The following is a 21,237-nucleotide window of genomic DNA, read 5'->3' on the forward strand; positions in this document are numbered from 1 at the left end:
GGATTCGATCTCGTGTCACCTAGCTTCACAGCCAGAGACGTTACCACTGAGCTATCCGAGTCGCAACCGACCTCTTGTAGGACTGAGATGTAATCACAATTTATTGATCACTGGGTGGTGATCAATGTCATGCTTGTCTAGTCCTTATTAGTGCAGTCACCTAGACTGGTGGCCACATTGCAACATGATCGATAGCATTCGATCTGCACTAATAAGGACTAAACAAGCATGACATTGATCACCACCCAGTGATCAATCAATTGTGATTACAAGGTAACCATCCCTGTCTTTTTCTAAAATGGTTGGACAAGGTATGTGGTGTAGTAATTACTATGAAACAAAAAATACTGGATGATTGCTCTATGGTCTATGGGTTAAGCATTCGTGCATAAGACTGACAGTTCTAGGTTCGATTCCCGTGTGCAAGGTTTTGGGTGTACAGTACTGAGGAGCACTATATTAAGACGAGATGGCTGTCCAATGATTCTAGGTTTTCAGTGCTGCTCTCTTATTGATATAACATAATACTATACTATTATATTATATTATATAGATATTCCTTCCGCTAAAACAGTAAACTTAATTATTTGTTTCTACTATTTTTTGTGTCGTCTTCTTCATGAATAATTATTCCTTTATTTTTTGAACATTTAGATCAATTGAATGTTACAAATGAACAAAAATGCCAACAAGACAATACATCACACATGACAAAAAACAATACAACACCATTAAATGTAAATACTAATGTTGAATTAAATACGCGTAATTCTATTCCAATGAGTACACTTGGTACCACTCCTACTATTAATACTACTACAACGAGTAATAGTATTAGTAATACTACATATGAATTAGGTCAACAACTTCCACAGAATTTACATAAACGTTACATATGTCCAGATTCAACACTTAATCGATATACCTATGTAAATAAATCAAATCAAATGGATTCAATATCAAAGTCTACAACGATAACAGGTACAGTACAACAACAATCGATTCCATGTCTCTCTCCACAACATAGACATTCTACCTCATTATGCATAGGAACTAATATTAGTAATAATGAGAATGAATTACATGATGCAGTGACAAACTGTTGTATTACACCAATATGTAGTACGGATAGTTATTCTCCTAGTATTAATACAATCGATGAGGCTCGTGTAGTTTTAGTTACTACTGTTACTACAATGACAACTGCTAATATTGTTACTGCCACTACAATGAACTCCACTAATACTTCTTCTTCCTCTATTCTACATGGTCGTAATAATTCCAATGTATCATATTCAACAATAACTTCACCAATAATCACGACAATAATAACACCAGATATAAATATTACGAATTCTAGTCCATTATTAACATCATCATCATCATGTATTCAACCGACAAGTCCATTATCATTTTCAATGTTACATCGATTCAGTAGTAACATGGGTTTATTTAATTCAATTAACAATAACAACAATAATAATACATGTATTAATGACAAAACAGATTATGGTAATTTGGATTTTCGTTTAATATGGGAACCAAAAAATGGTCAACCAACAAGTATATGGCTTGTTGCATCAACATTACAAGAGAAAGCTGCATGGTGTTCTGATATTAGTCAAGTAAGTTAGTTGGTTAGTTAATTAGTTGAACAAACAATATTGAAAACTTGAAAACTCTGGTAGTCTAACAGATTAGTTCATTTTGTCAAAAAACAATCTTAGACTTTTGAACTTATAATTAGGTAAGATTGTAAACTCATGCCCAACCCTCCTCCTTTATCCGGGCTTAGGACCGGCAGTAGCCCCTGGAGGGATTCCAGGCGGAGTTTTGATCGCTTTGCTGTAAACTCATCTAAGTAGTGATAATGAATATGGTTAGTACTTGGTTCAAATGGTTGGTTATCCGTAACATTTTGAAGATTTAATAAGTATGTTATATTTTGTAGTTTAAACCACCTTTCAAGTGATTTACTGAGTATCCTTTGTACATAATAATGTAGTTTTTGTACTGAGGATTTCATTTCAAACAAATGAGGAAACCACGAAACCATAATCAACTATGAACATACTAGTGTGGCATAGATTCTTCAGGTTTCCACCCCATACAGTAGAACTGTCTTGACATTTATATTGAAAATCCTGACCTTGGTGTTGGTTGACAGTTGTTTTGAATCCCAGATGTTCTTCGATTGTAAATATGCTGCTCTTGCGTTGCCGGTCCGCGCTTTCACATCTGCATCAGACCCACCATGTTCATCAATGATGCTGCCCAAATATGTTAAGGTTTTTACACCTTCCAAATCTTCTCCGTCAATTGTAACTGGACTGATGCATGCTGTGTTGTATCGGAGAATCTTGCTTTTCCCTTTGTTGAGTGAATCTAAATAGTACAAAGTCACCCCTCCCTCCAAAATAACAACACTTTGAAATGTTGTTGGGTTCTGATTAAATCATGACAACCTTTTATAACGAAAAAAGTGCTTTGTTCTCGATACCAGACTGAACATACTAGGACATGGTTACACAATACGTTGGACTCAATTGTCAATAGTTCAGTCAAGAAAACAGTAAGGAATAATTAGTAGGCGGAATCAAAGTGCTATGAATTTTACGATATAAGCTAGTCCCTTATTATTTAGTCTAGTTGGATTGTCTGTTTTTCATCTTTGACCTGTCACAGGTTAGCTTAATTATACATATCACTTATAAATGTGCCAACACGATTGATCTCAAATCTGTTTCATTACAGATAGAAAATATCTGTTAGTAATCATTTGTGTCAATGGTTTTAGGTAGATCGGTTTTCACCAAGCATTGAAATTATTTAGAAAATAATAGGACTTAGCAGTTACTTCTCGCGATTATGAGATTTAAAATTAATGTGAATCCATAACTCATCACTTGATCTAGTTCAAGAACATAAGATCTTATCATGGGCGAAATATTCTCTAACCTCTGGTGTATAATTCAGTAATCTACATAACTGACATTGATTATTTTGCTAACAAGTGTTTTCAGTTACTGAGGCTGAGACATTTACAATCAGATGACGATAAGATGACTGTTACAATCTGTCGTTAAATACTAAAAGTTGGAAGCATTAACTGTTGGTTTCTAGTTCTATCGTCAACAGATATCATGACTACTATATGATCCGAAAGCCCTTAATTTACATTTGACAGATCGGATGGTTCCAAACCGATCACATGTCATCTGAAAGCTATGTTGAGACGAGAAATGGAAACTTACTAGGGCTTGCAGGTAACCATATTTTTGTGTGGCACACTTTATATATATATATGATTGATGTACCAAATAATCCGAGTTTTGAGATGAAACTTCCTGTGCTTCATCAGTCCATTTACCCTTACACAGTTGATTGGGTCATGAATTCAGGAGGCGCATATATTGTGATTTTATCAGACTGACAGATCGTAACAACATTTTATGTGAAGTCATGGGTGAGGTACCTATCGCAAGTCCCAAGTAGGATAAGACATCTGTTTAGTACTTTCTTGGTACTCAATAACTCTTCAGCTGATATTGTTCCATGTCTGAAAAAGACGAACTTGAAAGTAAGTAATTTATGTAAAGGTTTATTCCAGATGTTTGAAATCTTCTATTGTTGATCCCAAAGACTACAACTAACACGTCTTCGTTGGCTTATATGAATCTCGAGCACATTCTTTCGATGCCGCTTTTAAGTTACATACGACTTTTAATAACGCTCTAGGTTCGAATCTCAGTCAGAACACTGACATTTGAATTGAAGTATATCGCCAAAAAACAAGTCTCTGATAGAACGAAACTCACATCTTACATTCTACTGTTAGCCACAATCCTGATATATTAATAGCCTATAGTTTGAGAAGATTAAAATCAATAAGCGGTATTGTTCATAATTGAATCCTAAGACGAAGATTTGATTAAGTTTTTTCTTTCAGAAATGGATTTAAAATTGACTAATCGCTAATCCATGATCAAAATCATATGTGTTTAGTTATTTAGTGATGATCATATCCTGTTAATGAAGTTACACTATTGTCATTAGCTCAAGTAAATCAATATCGTATGCACTGTCAAGTGGTTAAAAATTAATCGGAAGTAAACCTAATTTGACTTAAGTTATATGTTAGTTAGCACTATCCTGATGGCCTCATTACTACTTGATCAATAAAATTTTGACAAGCACTAAAGGAATAGTAAGTCAATTTATCTTACTAAAAGTCAGTCACCGTATAAATATCACATTGGTAACAATAAAACTGATTGAAATGGGTCTGAATATTTCAAGAAACATTAATTCCTTCAAGATTGTAGATATGCATTGCCGATGAATGTTAACTAATATTTCAAGTAGGGTTTATTGCTGACTCTTGACAACCTACCTACAACATATATATGTATATATGCATATGTCTGTCTGTGTTTATATTGTCTTTAATATATATATAATGATTTTTGTCTCTAACTGATAGCTTATTGAAAACTAAAGACTATAAATATGATTATTGTTGTCATGTATTTTTTATTTTTGACTGATCGATCGATCGATTATTTCCTGGTCGACTCGATTTATTTTTGATACATGCCCAAATTAAATTGTGGTAAACTTCATAATCGAATATGTCGATAATAATAATAGTAATAAATACCAGACTAAACAATTTTGTTTCCAACCGGTTAATTTTATTTTCAAATTATCACATGGATATTATTAATGATTTTTAGATCTGCTTTTACAAATAAAACTTTTTTTAAAAAAAAAAACATTTTGAGACGTAGCAAGTATTATAATAATCAGTATAGGCATCGTAAACTTTTACTAAGATCATGAATAGATCTCAGTTGGATAATCCTTAAAAATCTGGAAGTATATCCATAGGAATACCACACAAGTTTGGACCTAGGGCATTTGGTCTAGTGATTGAACGTTTAATGTCTAGACCACTGAGGCACAATCTAATGATATACATGCCCAATTTAAATCAATACGCGATATTACGCAGCCATCTCTCATTGTCTGAGGTGAATATGTTCCTCCAACTCGACTCAACTATACTCTACTAATCACAACTTATTATAAATTTGAAAATCTCCTCTTGAAGCTATTCACTGGTGATCACATGATAGTTATCAGTTAGGAGATTATCGAGATTATTGAACAAGAATAATGATGTTTATATTATGATGTGCTCCATTTGTTTTCTTCTCACACGGTAGGTAATGTTGAGGAAGACCTCAAATGGTCTAGTTTTCTTAATTATTGTTGAGGCTAGCTATAGTTCTGACGAGCGAGAAAGCCCTCAATAACATTATTTCCATTCATATTATCCCAGTAACCTAATATCTTTTGCTTTACATAGTTCACTGTCTTCGTTACATGTCACGTAGTCTTAGTTGTTGCTGATATAAATACTATTGTTGTATTATAATTTCCACGTTTTGGAATTTCATGCTTCTCCTGGATTCCTATTTTTTTCTCTTCAGTTGCTTAGTGGATTATTATTGTTAAAATAGTGTAGCGATGAGATATTGTACTCCCTAGAATGCATATAACCCTCCAAATATCTATTATTTGGAATAATCATTAGTCATCGCAAATTAAAACGCAAATAAACTAATGAGTTAGTCTAATTTAATATATTAATATACATAGAATTTTCAAAATTATAAGAGTAAGGGTTTGTATGGTTCTGTTGTCCATTCTTGGGATTAGATTTTAGTCAATCTTTGTTAATACATCTTTAGAGTATTACCATGATATAGCCATGTTGTAACAAGTGTTCGAGATTATATATTGACTGTCGCCAATAGTACAATCAGTCTCGCGCGCGAGACTGATAGGTCCTGTGTTCGAATTTTGTGAAGCGAGATTGTGGATGTACACTGTTGAGGAGTCCCACAATAGGACGAAACGATCGTCCAGTGCTTCCAGGTATTCCGTTGTGATTTCGCTTCAATTAACTCATGATCTCAACCATTGAAATAAATAAAATATATATATAACTCTTGACTTATATCAAATAACATTAAGTTGTTATATATTGAAATGATCAAGATTCTACTAATGTGAACCCGACCATACAAGGAATTATTCACACAACTTAATGATGATCCTCTAACAATGGGATCTAAAGAGATGTGAGTTCAGAAAAAGTATTCAATATTCAACAAAGTGAAAAATTACAGTAGAACAACTGTATATGTGATACTAAGAGATGATCTGGAGGTAAGAGCATATTAGAAAATTAAAAGTGGTAACAATCAATTACACAAAAGTTAAGATCAGGTGGAAATATAAAATTCGACAAAAAAGAAGTGTATTCAAAGTTTTGATTACAGGGAAAAGCTAACATCTACCAACAAATTTATTTATTTATTTATTTTAACACATAGATATTAGCACAAGGAGGCACTAAATACATATGCGCCACACATATCTCATTTGATCTATGTGAGGGCTGTGATACTGCCCGGGTGCCCAAATCGAAGCAGGTGGTTTTCTTGGGGGGCCACACCTGGAGCCTTTGACCTGAAGGTCTGATCCGCAAGACAGTGAAGCATCGTATGGAGATGCAGTCCCATGGAAGCCAGTGACCAACAATAGGTTCATACACCATTTGTTCCATCGGGATACTGGAGCTCATGTGCACCATTGGTTTGGAATCCGGTTAAAGCACCGGGCATTCGCTTTTCGTCCTCTCATTTTCGTAAACAACACCCCCAGCCACGAGAAGGCAGTGAGTAGGACTTCCCTGTCAGAGGATATATACGCGTGGCCATGTGAGAGCATTCCGAGAGGGAGAGCGGACTCTCCCCACTCTCGGCCGTAACAGGACATTTGGGGGCAAACCTGGAAGCACTGGACAGCAGTTTCGTCCTATTGCGGGACTCCTCAGCAGTGCGCATCCACGGTCTCGCCCTCTGCGAGATTCCAACCCAGGACCTAATGGTTTCGCGCGCGAGTACTTAACCACTAGACCACTGAGCCTACCAACAAAACCAAAGGAGATAACCAAAGATCTTTCTGACAATTGTCTAAATGAATGCAACTATTAAAAGAAATCACTTGTATTCATACAGTCCCCTTTTTTATGTTATCATTTCAATACATCATGTTCTGAGTAATGACTAAAGAATTCGATACTGAACTGTAATAAGATCATGTTTTTTTTTCAAAAAGTTTTAATAACTATTTCATATTGCTCTTTTTTTCTCCATTACAAATACTCCATCTTTAGTGTATTGAACAATTGCATTATGGAGATATTTTAAATTCAGCTCAATCGGATGTTTCTTCTGTAGCAATGCCTCAGTCTATTCGGTAAGTATATATTTGATCAGTATTATTATTATTATCATTATTATTATCACTGATATTTCCATTTTGTATTGTTTGTTTGAATCTCCCCATTGATGTTTAAGACTGAGATTGGTCAGTCTTTTATTGGTATATGTACATCCTGTACGGACTGTCTCCATATTGCTCTAAGTCACAAGCATTATAAGCAGTTATAGATGGTAGCTAGCAGTGAAACCCAGGACGCATGTTTCGTTTTATTTGGGACTCGTTAACTGGATGTACCTGCATCTTAGAATTATTATTATCTTTAACATTAATATTGTTATTGAGCGGTATTTCGCACATCAACATAGAGTGAATTTATAATCTACTAATGACCTTCATGTAGTCTTGATATAACCCTCAGACAGTAAACCCAATTTTCAGTCGATCAGAATACAAGGAATATAAATGAATAATATGTAACATAATGTGCCCACAAAATTTCTTATTTTAGGGTGAGAGTCAAGGTATGAATTTGTGGTTATGGTTAGGAATCGGAATCAGAAACAGAATTTACGGTCAGGATATAGAGTAGTGGTTAAGAATTGAGTGAAGAACCTCTTGTGATTATATGGAAGAGCAATTATATAGTTTGTTCTTTAATTTTAAATATCATGAACTTTTAATTTACCCCTACGATTTCATAGATTATGGTTTCTGTTGTTTAATTCTCCTGTGTCCATCGATTACAGACATTTTAGTAACGAAATACTGGTAGTATTCAATCAGCATTTTATAAAATGTAAACTGTCCTGTGAACCTGACCATCCTTTTTCCAATATTAAAAAGACTAAAATGTCTAGCATTTTTGATCAAAGGAGAGGATGACGTTCACTGAGGACTTCGTTTCGGTCATCTGAAGAGATCTACATCTGTTTTCTTTGCACACGCCATCGATAACTATCCGGACTCGCTGGATGGGAAAAGCAAATAAAGTGAAACTTATGGATCACAATAAAATCCTTAGTGAGAATTATACTCAGCGCTCACCCACTAAATCAACGGAAAAGCCCTAGAAAACACTTGATACCGAGTACATATTGAACATTTAATATACATCCGCTGCTAATTCATAGACACGTATCGTATCTCAAATTATACGTGTTACGTTTTTGATCCATCTCGCAACAATATACAGGAGAGGACTGGTCTAGGCTAAAGCCTTGACACGACAGGCTAACTAGTTCAACCTTGACGCTAGTAATGCCCATGTCCGAGGCACGGACGAAAACTATTCTATCACTTGATTGGATGAAAAGTGTATGAAAGAAAGATGAGTTGACTGCGACTTTACTCCATTTATTCGTGATTCTGATTAATGTGGAAAAACATAAATAAATAAATGACTAACACGACCACAACACACAAACAACCAGAAAAAATAAAATTATGTCCACACTAAACATCAGGGTAGAAAAGTGAAGTACAAAGGGTTACGTCTAAGTCACAATAATTTTGTCTTGAAAAAGGTTGTGGCAGTGAATCATGGATCAAATGAAAGCTTGCATTCCATAGAATGAACCAGGAGCAAAACTAAATGTTAGTATTTTACAAACTTTGAATTCAGTGAAATAATATCCCCAAAAATAACTTCCGCTGTTCGTCTTCGACTTCTTTATTTCTCTGTTCACATCAATATGTTATCGTATTCTGGATTCCATATAAAATTTCGTTAGTCGCTATCTTAAGTCAGTATAGTATACTTCTACTTAATTGAATTATTAAGTACACAAAACAGATTATTTAATTTACAGATTAGGAGGGGATATAATACAAATTATCAAAGTAATTAGTAATTTTTACACAATTCATTATCTGTTATATTCGGTCGTCGCCAATTGTTGTGGCGAAAAAACAAAAAAAAGCGCTGATCACTTATACTCGGAATGAGGGACTTCGGCAATTCCCACGATGCGAAAGTAGGAACACAAAGACTGATATAAGTGATGATTTATTAGCCCCAAAACACTATGATGACGACGACAACGACTCAAGTCGAAAATACACTCATTTATATATTGATTGTACACCCATTTTGATTAATAATTAAGATAAAATCACATACTCAGTTATAACAAATCACTTACTGAGCATAGTTCATGTTCAAGTGAATACAAGAATATTGTTTATTATACAGAAGAAAATATCACACTGGGAAAACAAATCAAATACTACACTGAATGATCCTCATGTTGAATCGAAACGGATGTTGAATGTTGAATAAAACTGATAATGAGTAAATCAATCGAAAAATTGACTTTTCTTTCCATTATATCAAGCAATAATTAATCTACTGTGTAGAACTCGGGTCCTAACACTATCCTACCTAGAAATGATTTAATTCAAGATCAAAACTTGGTAATTACGTGGTGTAATAAAATGACATCTCATCAACAAATCTAAATTTCATCTGTCTTTTATACATCAGTGATTATGAATCCTTTAAAACATTCATTTACGTCAAGTGGTTATGATAGAGTAGATTATTGTTATGCCAAAAGAAAACAGCGTGATTGTGTTGTTTAGGTTGGATTATATTGCGTCCTGTGTGATAGAGCCGTAATGACAGGAGACCAGTTCTATAAACTCTCTCTAATCCGATTATATATTAGTTCACCTATATTTCTAGTGGAGCCGATGGTTTTCTGTTTACCAATTGACATATCGACCAGTGAATAACGAAGACCTTAATACTTGTTGGCCCTCGAGCTCCTTCTAACCTGGTAACCAATCAGAAGGCGAAAGTAGGAGGCAAATCAATTCTATTTTGCACTCAGTTCAACCATTACTCAAAGTTCATACAATAATATACTGGAGATGTCTGATCACACAGAAGCATAGTTACAAATTTATAATATGTACATAAATTAGTGATCAGCCCTAATGGGTTAGTGTCTGACAAAATCTGAGCACGGATTCGTAAAGCTCGTTTAGCTTCTGCCAACTTACGTCACCTATGACGAAAGCGAGATATCCGTCTATCAATTAAGGGACGAGTATACTACGCAACAGTTCATTCTGTTCTATATTACGGCTGCGAAACGTGGCCATTAAGAGTAAAAGATATTCATAAGCTACTAGTATTTGACCACAGATGCCTCAGAAATATTGCTGGCGTCTGCTGGGATCATCGGGTAAGTAATAGTGAGGTTAGACGCAGGGTATTAGGGAATGATGATAAGTCAGTTGATGAGGTTGTAAATGGTCGTCGACTGAGATGGTTGGTCCACGTGGTACGTATGACTGAACACCGATTACCACGACCCACAATGCTGACTAATGTTGGGGATAATTAGAAGAAAGTTAGGGGTGGCCAAGCCAATACGTGGCATCAGTGATTAAAGTCACTAACTTCTAGTCTGAGCCATGTTGGTAGATGCAGACTACTTGGTTTGGATCCGCATGACTATCATAACCAATGGTTGGAGATTCTGGACGACATGGCTCAGGATCGATCACAATGACGTATGTGTATAAACACTTTGTCTTCTTTTAAACTATGAGATTAAAATCACTTCATATCTTTCCTTCTACGAAATAATTCTTTCTTCCTGTACTACATCCTTATATGCAATCTTTCTTATATATATTACGACCACTGAATTAACTACTTTTATGTATCCAGTGTCCATCTTGTTGTGTTAATGCTGTATGGAAACTTGGAATGATGCATATATATGCCTGATCCTACGTTGTAGCTTACTGACTGACATAAATTAGTCATAAGTAATACAATACCAGAGTAATACTGGAATAGTTAATTAATGACAAATCTGGAATAATAAGACATACGACAATGATTTATAACTCAAACAAAAGCTTAGAAATAAGAGAGTACAAAAATACAACAGTTTAAGTGTCTAGCAAATACACAATAAAAGTATATATAATGATCTTTTATATGGTATATCATTTATAACGATAGTAAATACAAATTCTTCACTAAAAATATATGATTTTAAAACTCATCCCAGCATTAGACTCCACGGTTTCGACGAGACTATAATTTATAGACGAACTAATCAGATTCAGGATAACAGGTTTTGGATTTTGGTGCAAAGTTCATTCACCCATTTGGCTAAATAGCGTTTTGGCATTATAGCTTTAACTGGGTTGGTGGACATGGAGAGTCCACCTAAGGGAGTTGGAAAACCCTGATTCCAAATCAATGGTGTACATGGGCTCCAGTATCCTGAAGCAACAAATGGCGTAGGAACCAATCGTTGGTCACCGGTTACCATGGGACTGCATCTCCTTACGTTGCTCCACTGCCTTGTGGATCAGATCTTTAGGTCGAAGGCTCCAGGTGTGGCCCCTTAAGAAAATTATCTGCTTCGGTTTGGGCACCCAGGCAGTATCCCAGCCCTCACATAAATCATTCGATTTATGTGGCGCATATTTATTTGGTGCCTTTTTGTACCAATGTGTATGTGTTCAAATAAATAATAATAATAAACATTATAGCTGATATCAGTTCGTGATGAAAATCCTAAATCTAAATCCTAAACTTAACAATCAACTGTAAATCATAATGTTTATTCTTCACACAGGTTTACAATACTCATTTAGCCTTAGTTAGTAGATGGACATTACCAAAGACACTTACCATTGCTCAAAAAGTCGTCCATAAATAATAGTCTCACCGTGATTTCCATTAACGATCCATCCAGGAACGGAATTTAGAACCTTCAGGTTTCGGGACATGAACTCTGAGCTATCATCCCATGTTACACATTTTCAATCATAATTTTTAGCATAGTGCAATGATTAACTAATCCCACTGATGATGATTATTTCATTATGGACATGCATAAACAACCCCCGGTAACAACTTATTGTAAGATCATTGCGAAATCATCTCAACTTATGTGTTTAATGATATCTCCAACTAAGATCAATCTATGATAGATACAATTTTAATGTATAAAAGAAATTGGAAAATGTTTTCCAGTATAGTGTATTCAAAATCAATCAATTGGAATGGATATGTAATTTGAAGAATTCAGATTTTTGTTTTAACCAGTTACTACCACAAACTAAATCATATTTAACCTTATTACTATTTTATTATTATTATAAGCTTTATTCAATATTATATTTTTGATACAATATAGAATTCTCGGCACAAAGTATTTCAAGAAGTTTCCGTTTCTTACTTCCTGGTCGATCCTGACGATAAATATTGAGTGATCGCCAGTTAGATGCCAGCAGTCCAGTCAATCGACATCTAAATAATAAACATTTGTTTCGATGCATATTGCCAGCAAACACATTGTCTCTTATTGGACTTTTTGTAACTTTGACAACGAAAAGTTGCACCAGGATAGGTTATGAGATTAATAGACATAATGATGTGTTAAAACAAACAAAAATAAATAACTTGTTGAAATATCTAGATGGCAGGAACAGGTAGCCCAGATACTCAAGTAGGCCGCCTATCTAAACTCGAATCATTTGATTCTGGTTAATATTATTGATTGTTTACCTTTTTTGTTTAAAAACCAATAAAAGTAAATCACTCATTTTATTTTATATTATTATTAAAATGTTTAGATCGGATCCAAAATTGTTTAAAGATGATGTAGATATTAAATTTAGTCATACATTGAATTCATGTAAAGTACCACAGGTAAGTAAACAAACACATTTTGAATCATATAGATTTAATTTAATGGTTTATAAAATTTACTCAATATTCTAGAATTTGTTCTGAGATTAGAATTTGCGGACGATCTTTGAATGATACCAAAGTAACCTTGAGAAAACTCACCTACCAACTAGGTTCTGAACTGACTTACATACATACACCTGTAACTCCTCGTGGAGGAGCATAGACCGCCCACCAGCACTCTCCATTAAACCCTGTCCCAACCAATCCTTTCCAGCTCTTTCCAGTTCCTATTCATCCTTTTCATATCTGCTTCTCTTTCACGACGTAATTTGTTGTTTGGACTTTCGCTTTTCCGTTTCCCTTCACGATTCCATGTTAACACTTGCCTCGTGATGCAGTTTGATTATTCGCGTAATATATGTCCTATCCATTTCCATCGTCTTTCCCCAATTTCCAATTCAGCTGAATGCTGGTTTGTTCCCTCCCACAGAAGGCTGTTGCTAATGGTATCCGGCCAATGGATGTTGAGTATCTTGTGTAGACAATGATTTATAAATACTTGTACTTTCCTGATGGTGGTTGTTAGGTTCTAAACTAGGTTATAGTTTATTGTGAAGAATCAGGATTAGTATTTAGAGTAAGAAGTTATGGTTAGAGTTTTCATCATAGATTGACATCGGTCTATATGTCGAAATGTTATTTGGCCATGTGGATGAATGTATTTCACACCAAAATCCAAGACTCATTTTCTAAAATCACATTGATTTGTCCATAGATTGTGGTCTAGGCGACTTTATTCTCGCCAATTTTTTATGATGTTTTTGATTGACATCTTGAATCAATTGATGTTAGATCACTGTGGGAAACCTGGAAACAATGGATCGCCGTTTTGTCCTATTGTGGGACTCCACAGCAGTGCACATCCATGACCCCGCTCGCGGGATTCGAACCCAGGGCCTTCAGTCTCGAGCGCGAACGCTTAACTTACAGAACCACTGAGCCGGCATCCAATAGTGATAGTGTCTAACATCAACCAAACCACGGAATCGCGCAACCATCTTCGATTGTACTGAGGTAGACACCTGTTTATACCCGAAATGGATTAATTTTATGATGTACTACTTTATTTTAATCAGTTGAGATTATGTTTCACAATTATTTTAAATGTTGTAACCAGTTTTGAAAACAATTAGTTCCATTTATATATTTTCATTGAGTAAAGAGAAGACGGGGATGATTTAGAAAATATGTTATATTTGGGTAGCAAATTTTACGTAAACATACTATCTTTACAATAAACCATTAATCCTAACTACTGTTAGTTGTATTTGAAGTTTGTCTGTTACTTACTAGATAGAAACTCATTGATATAATACACGGACGACTTCAAACGAAATAGAACCTAGGTGTTATGGCTTGAGATCGCTAACCAATATCATGTGTTAATTAATCAATTAGAAAATTCCAATACTAATTCTTTTTCCTTCATGTCTACTATTTCCTCAATGGCCTAGTATCCCCATATTGACCAATTACACGCCTGATCAGCACTATTGATCCTGGGATGAAAGCTAAGTTCCTATTGATCAGTTATTCATAAACCCCTTCCTACACCTCTCAGACTCTAACTTTATTATATTTCAAATAGGCATGGTTTATGCACCGATATACTAGACCTCATTATACCATAAATTGAGAAATCACAAATATACATGAACGGGCCAAAGGTGACTGTAAATAACTGATTGGCAATGAGTAATATAACGGTAGTCAACGTGTTACCGGAAGCTTATGACAAGTGGGATAGATATTCATAATAATTGATTCATTCAGTAACTATAGAACAAGATGATAATAAATAGTAATTCAGAAAACCGGTTTCAACTTTCACAATGTTCCTTGCATTATAAAACTAATACGCTGCTTTTAGACTACTGATTCCGGATTGAATTTTCAATGTTTACAATCATAGTCAAGTTTTAGGGATTGTCTGCTTAGTCGGATCACTATTCTATTGAATCCGTTAATAAAAAGTTCGGTTTATGTCTATGAGACCGTTGGCTTTTTTTAACCAAAGTGCTCACTAAGTATGTTGATGACTATCGGTCTATTCAGATAACTTCTTTCTCAAACTACTAACTCAAAGCAAGAGAACAACAAACCCACTTACTTTCCTAATGACACGAAAACTCATTATATGTATGCTACAAACGATACTGCACTACGAATTGGAAACCAATAGAAGTAAATAACTAGGTCATTCGTGGGAAAAATAGTTGATAAACTGTGAAAACAGTCTACGGATGAACTCGAGGAAGCCCTAAGAAGATCAGAAAGAGCTAAAGATATTCCATCTAATCATCTTTTGGAAGAATGTTCCAGAATCACCACATGGAACTGTTAATAAATGAAATGAAAGCTTAAAAGTAGGGTAATATAAAAATACCGTCAACAAAATAGTCCGTAAACCTAAAATAAGAATGTAATTAATAATTCATCTTTGAAAGGTCATTAATGTTCCAAATTACCCATTTATTCTTCATTATCTTACATTTATATGACTCTTCTTGTTCGGCACTTATAGAGTAACGTAATAACACTTAACGTCCAATGTTAAATAAGGTGTACAAAACTGACATACTATATCTATACTGTTAAGTGAATTAGATCAATGGTAATACTTTGTATGACAGGTTTACAGAAACTGTTGAACTCTATAGTTTATACTATAGACTGAATTTAGTTGGACAACAGTTGAAAGCCAGGAAGCATTACACAACTTTTTCGTTCTGAAATGGGACTCCGAGACAGTGATGTGTGCTACTGATATCGATAGATATAAGTAGTATGTACCCCCAATCGGAAGTGGAATGCCTGGATGTAGAAGGTTGAGAAAATCAAGGGGAACGAGAGCAGAGAGTGATTGTTATGGAAACGAAGGAACAACAAAGTCAGAGACAATCGATGGATATTTTTCAAACGAACCATTTACTGTATGGTTTTCAGATTTTACTAAGACATTCTGTAGTGTTGTATTAAAATACATTCGCTTGTACTCAATTGTATTCTGGTTCACTACAGTGTGTATTTATTATCACACCGGGAATCAAGCCTACGACCTTTAAGTCTTTTGTTGAATTCTAAAGCTTTAGAAATTTGAGTTGGCACCCAATGGTATATATGTCTAATTTAAATCAGTCTGTGATATTGTCCAATGATCTTTATTATGTTATTGGTGGGTAACTGCCTCACATCCGATATAGTCGAACTTTACTAGTCATAGCTACTCACTAGAATTGCGGGTTGGGTCTCCGGTGGCACCATGGATATGCATTTCTGAGTAGTCCCACACTAAAATAAAAGAGCTGTCTAGTGCTTCCTTTTTTTCAATGGTTGTCTAACTAAGATCGGTCCATAATATAGACTTAATAATTTTTTATTGTTGATGATAGTCTATTGTTTAAAGTCTTTTTCCTGTTAAATATTTTCCTATCTTTTCTTTAATGTCAGATTCGTTATGCAACAGTTAGTCGTTTACTTGATCGACTAACTGATGCCAGATTCTTATCCATAGACTTTTTGAATACTTTTCTACTTACCTACCGTGTATTTACCACTGGTCTGTCAGTGATATGGGCATTAAATCAAGTTCTAGCAAATCCGGATGTAGAAAATGGTGGAAATGCACTATATTCTAATCAAAATCAATCAATTACATAGTGAGTGTTTACTACTTTTTCTCGTTGTTACTATGCAACTTTTAAAGAACTTTTTGTTACGAAATATTATTCTAAAATAACTTGTGAGTAATTCTAAATTACGAAACAGTTAGGAGATTCTCCGAGTATTATATGGGATGTTCACTGACTACACAGACTGGAAACCTAATAAAAATGGACTTTAACAATTGTACTTTGACCGACTGAAGAGAAAGAATCCGGGAAAGTCAGAGCTGAACTAGAGCAAGTCTGTTTATGAAGTAACAACTATAAACTGGGTATACCACAAAAACAACAAACTACAAAGAGAAAGTAAGTGATCAGATAACATCAAAGGTCAGTGAGATAAAATGAAATTCAAAAAGTTATCGAGATCTTCCGTGAAATAGAAGACCAGAAAATTTAAGATTTTAGGTGGTCGTAGAAGAAAATGAAAATTCAAACAGGAAGTTTCAGTTCTATCAAAACTGCAGATACATCGTTTATTCAGTGATTATGAACATGAAATGTATGTCTATATGTTTCGACGCATTAATCTTAAGCATTTAGATTGAAACACAATGAATAATGACGTTTAGACTACTGGCTACATTGATCTGTTTGATTGACAGATGCTGTGGGGGTTGATGACTAAACTATACATGACACTCGTTTCTACTCTGCTCCTCCAAACAGTTATCATTTCATTATAACCAATTCGCGGAGTGAGAAACTGGAATTTAGAAAAAATCTTAGGTTAGTTTTATTCTATTATTTACATCGCGTAATGAATTTAGTTAGATAAATTCATTAAAAATCGAGAAATATTGGAAAAATCATCAACAGTATACATCCACAACTTCTCCAGGAATCGAGCCCAGGACCTTCGAGTCTTCCGGTGAGCTCTCAACCTTCAGATCACTGAGTTGAAATACATTGGTTTGTATGTCCAAATTAAGTTAACCCATGATGTTTTACAACCATCTTCCAATGCCGTTAGTAGTGCATGACACTCGAGATGATTGAACTTCACTGATCACAGCCTCTTTCTTCTTCAAGTGTCATGATTTTATATATTCTTCAATCTTATTCAGAAATTTATTCACAACCCATATTACCAATCATATTGATGAAAATATAGCGTTGAACTGATGATAGTGTTTGTAGAGCTGTGACTGCTGAAGATTCTGCTTAATATCAAATGTTATTTTGATTCTGATTTAAATGAAGCACCATAACTTTCATCAGTCTCATGTTAATTTCTAAGCCATAACCGCTGGAATCTAACCATATCGGCTGTGAGACATTTATTCATCATAGGAAACGGATGAGAGTTATGCAATAATGTGAATTGATTGAAGTTAGACATTAACACCGTCGAATGCCAGCTCAGTACTCAAGAAGTCAAGCATTTGTGAGTTAAACCGAAGGTCCTGGGTTTAATCCATGTAAACGAGGTCGTGGATGAGCACACTCCTGACTGTACAATATGTAAGCTAAATACCAACAATATAATACATTCTTTGTCTTTTTTTTGTTTGTTTTTTGTGTTTGAAATCTATCCTAAGCTCTCATTTTGAAAATCCTGAACAACGTGATCGATTATATACAGCTAGACCATCAGAAGTTTCATTGAATATAAATCGTTTACCTGTTTTAGAAGAAACTGTACATAGTAACACAGATGATATATCATCAAGTTCAAATTCTATTACACAAATAGAAAATCAATTAGAAACTAATAATACTAATACAACTACTAATAATAATAATATAATCAATAGTATATCAAATCAATTAATGACAAATTTATCATTAAACAAACAAGATTCATTGATGAACAATGAAATTTCAATCACTTCATCTCCATTACCAACAACAGTTCATTGTACTACTACTACTACTACTACTAATAATAATAATAATAATAATAATAATAATAATAATAATGTATCAATGAAATTGCATAAAAAATCAATTCCTCTTCCATTATCTACATCAGAAACAGTCAAATATTGTTCACCTTCTATAACAATATCAAATATAATGAGTCGATCAGCAATCAATGATAGTCATAGTTCATCATTATTATTTGATAAACAATCTAATAAACATATGATAAATAGAAGTTTTCAATCATCTACAATTGTTACCATTCCAATTCAAACAACATCTACAACGATGTTAATTCCACGTTCACCTATTTATAGTAAATTTGTTGGTTTAAGAGATGATCCACCATTAGAGTTGCCTATTTTACCAAATTTAAAAACAGTGAGTTATTATTATTGATTGGTTGTTATTAACAGAATATTAGTTACAATAGGTATATGTGTATAAGCTTGTACAAGTTTGTATGTATCTGTATATCCTGAAGTAACAAGTCAAGAATTTTTAATTTATTGATTGAGATTTTGTACCGATTGATGTTAGATCACTGTTGGAAACCTGGAAGCACTGGATGGCCTATTGTGGGACTTCACAGCAGTGTGCATCCACAAGCCTGCTCGCAGGATTCGAACCCAGGGCTTTTAGTCTCGCGCGCGAACGCCTAACCTACTAGACCAATGAGCTGGCATCCAGTGGTGTTAGTGTCTAACATCAACCAATCCACAAAATTGCACGACAATCTTCCACTGTACTGAGGTAGATACCTGTCTCTACCGGACACGGATTAGCTCCACTGGTCACGGCTACTGAGGAGTCCCACAATAGAACGAAACGGCCGCTCAGTGCTTTCAGGCTTTCAGCACTGGTCTAACACCAAACGGTTCAAGATCTCAATCAATAAATTAATAATCTCCACATATTCTATACTGATGAAAATTTTTAGGATAGGTTTTTTTCCACCAAATGATGAGTGGCCCAAATCAAAGTCTACTTTGAAGACTGAGAGTGTGGGAGTGAAGTAAGTTGATTACTTATATTTGGAATTTAATCAACTGAGGGTAGATCGGTAGGTGATAAGATCCCTAAAAAAACTCTCTTGACATTTACCAACTTATGTTAGTTGAAGTTTAAGGGAGATATCAATCTGTTAACCTAAAGGCGATTATACTGCACAGAGACTTAATCTATATTACTATATTGTGGTGAAGTATGGCCTATATAAGTAGATATGCATAGATTGGAAGTATTTTCATTATAATTGTTGTCAATCAACTCTTTCACTTCACCTATTATTAAATCGGATGTATTTAATCTGTCTCCATTAGTTTGGAACTACTGTGTTAGTTTCATACCTGTAGAGGCAGCTGACATTTTAATCAATGTGAGCAGTGACCAGCAGAGTGCAACCGGGTCTGTTGTGAGATAGTAACTCACTGATGACAATGATGGATGTGTCGCTCAATTTCGTGGATTAGTTGAATTTAGACATTAACACTGTTCGATGCCGGTCGGCTCAGTGGTCCAATTGTCAAGTGCTTGTGCGCGAAAGTGATAGGCCCTGGGTTCGAATCTCGAGGGGGGCGGGGTCCCATACTGGTATTTCCAGGTTTTCCATGGTGGTCTAGCTCCAATTGACTCATGATTTTGACTTTACATACTTGATTTTCAGGATGGTAATAATTACAGTAATAGTGATACAAAACTTCTGTTAAACATGGTAACAGTAAGGTAGAATAAACAAAGATATTATAAAGATTTTTTAGACAGAGTAACTAATATAAGGATGGTGGAGAAGATTTATAGCTTTTGATGGAGTTTCGTTCTATGAACTGGATGGTTTGGTCATCGAGCTTTCACTGTACTTCTCAAGTTTGTGTAGATGATGTCGTTCAGAAGAACGATGAAAGCTTCAAGACCAAATCATCCGGCTCAGAGAAAAAAACTTCATCAAATTAACTAATAATAGTTTTATTGTTAAAGCTTTGAATCTTCATCATGAGGACAAATGGGGAAATTATAATCAGGGACGGATAGCTCAGCATGCTAAAATAAGATGTTGAAATTGTAATAAATTATAATCATGAGGATCATAGGGAACATAGATAAACCAGTTGAGGGTAGAAGATCTATGAAGAAGATGGAAGGGGTAGCAGATGGCTGTAGAGGAAGGAAGATATAAAGAAAGAAAATAAGAAAGAGAATTATGAGACATTAGGACCATGGTAAAAGAAGAGGTTGTACCATTTCCTTTTGGATACATAATTCTGGTTTTCCCTGATATGTAGCTATTGATTCGGCAATGTTAAAAAGATCCAATATAACTGCCTTTGGCAGCCTTCTACTTACCTTGTTGATGATTATGAACACAGAGTCTGCCTTGATTAAGTGACCTATGTTCCCAAGATATTCGATTATGAGGCTTTTTGTTGAACCGTTTCCATCTCCTTTAACCATTCAGGGTAATGTTCTTGAGTTATTTTGGATAAAGTACCCATTGAACGACCTGACAAATAACTTTATTTATTCTACTTCACTGTTTAACACAAGTTTATTATCACTATTATTGTAATTATTGTGATTATAAACATCCTGTAAAGTAAATATGTATATTTGGGATTGTACAGCTTTGAAAATGTATTCACCAAACAGAGAATCCTTCAGTGAACCAATCTTTCTTATCGATGT

General features: G+C 34.6%; 1 protein-coding gene across 1 annotated transcript in view; it reads left to right on the forward strand.

The window, feature by feature from the left end:
• RASGRF1_1 (Ras protein-specific guanine nucleotide-releasing factor) overlaps positions 1–21,237 on the forward strand; it is a 170,800-nt gene that overhangs the window by 108,133 nt on the left and 41,430 nt on the right. The window contains exons 14-17 of the mRNA XM_051217838.1: positions 655–1,625; positions 7,250–7,332; positions 12,907–12,982; positions 16,475–18,936. Coding sequence (XP_051064265.1) covers positions 18,463–18,936 — 474 coding nt within the window. The 5' untranslated portion in view covers positions 655–1,625; positions 7,250–7,332; positions 12,907–12,982; positions 16,475–18,462. The remainder of the gene's footprint in view (positions 1–654; positions 1,626–7,249; positions 7,333–12,906; positions 12,983–16,474; positions 18,937–21,237) is intronic.

This window comes from Schistosoma haematobium, chromosome 7 (assembly GCF_000699445.3).
Source record: "Schistosoma haematobium chromosome 7, whole genome shotgun sequence".
NCBI classification, from domain to species: Eukaryota; Metazoa; Platyhelminthes; class Trematoda; order Strigeidida; family Schistosomatidae; genus Schistosoma; species Schistosoma haematobium.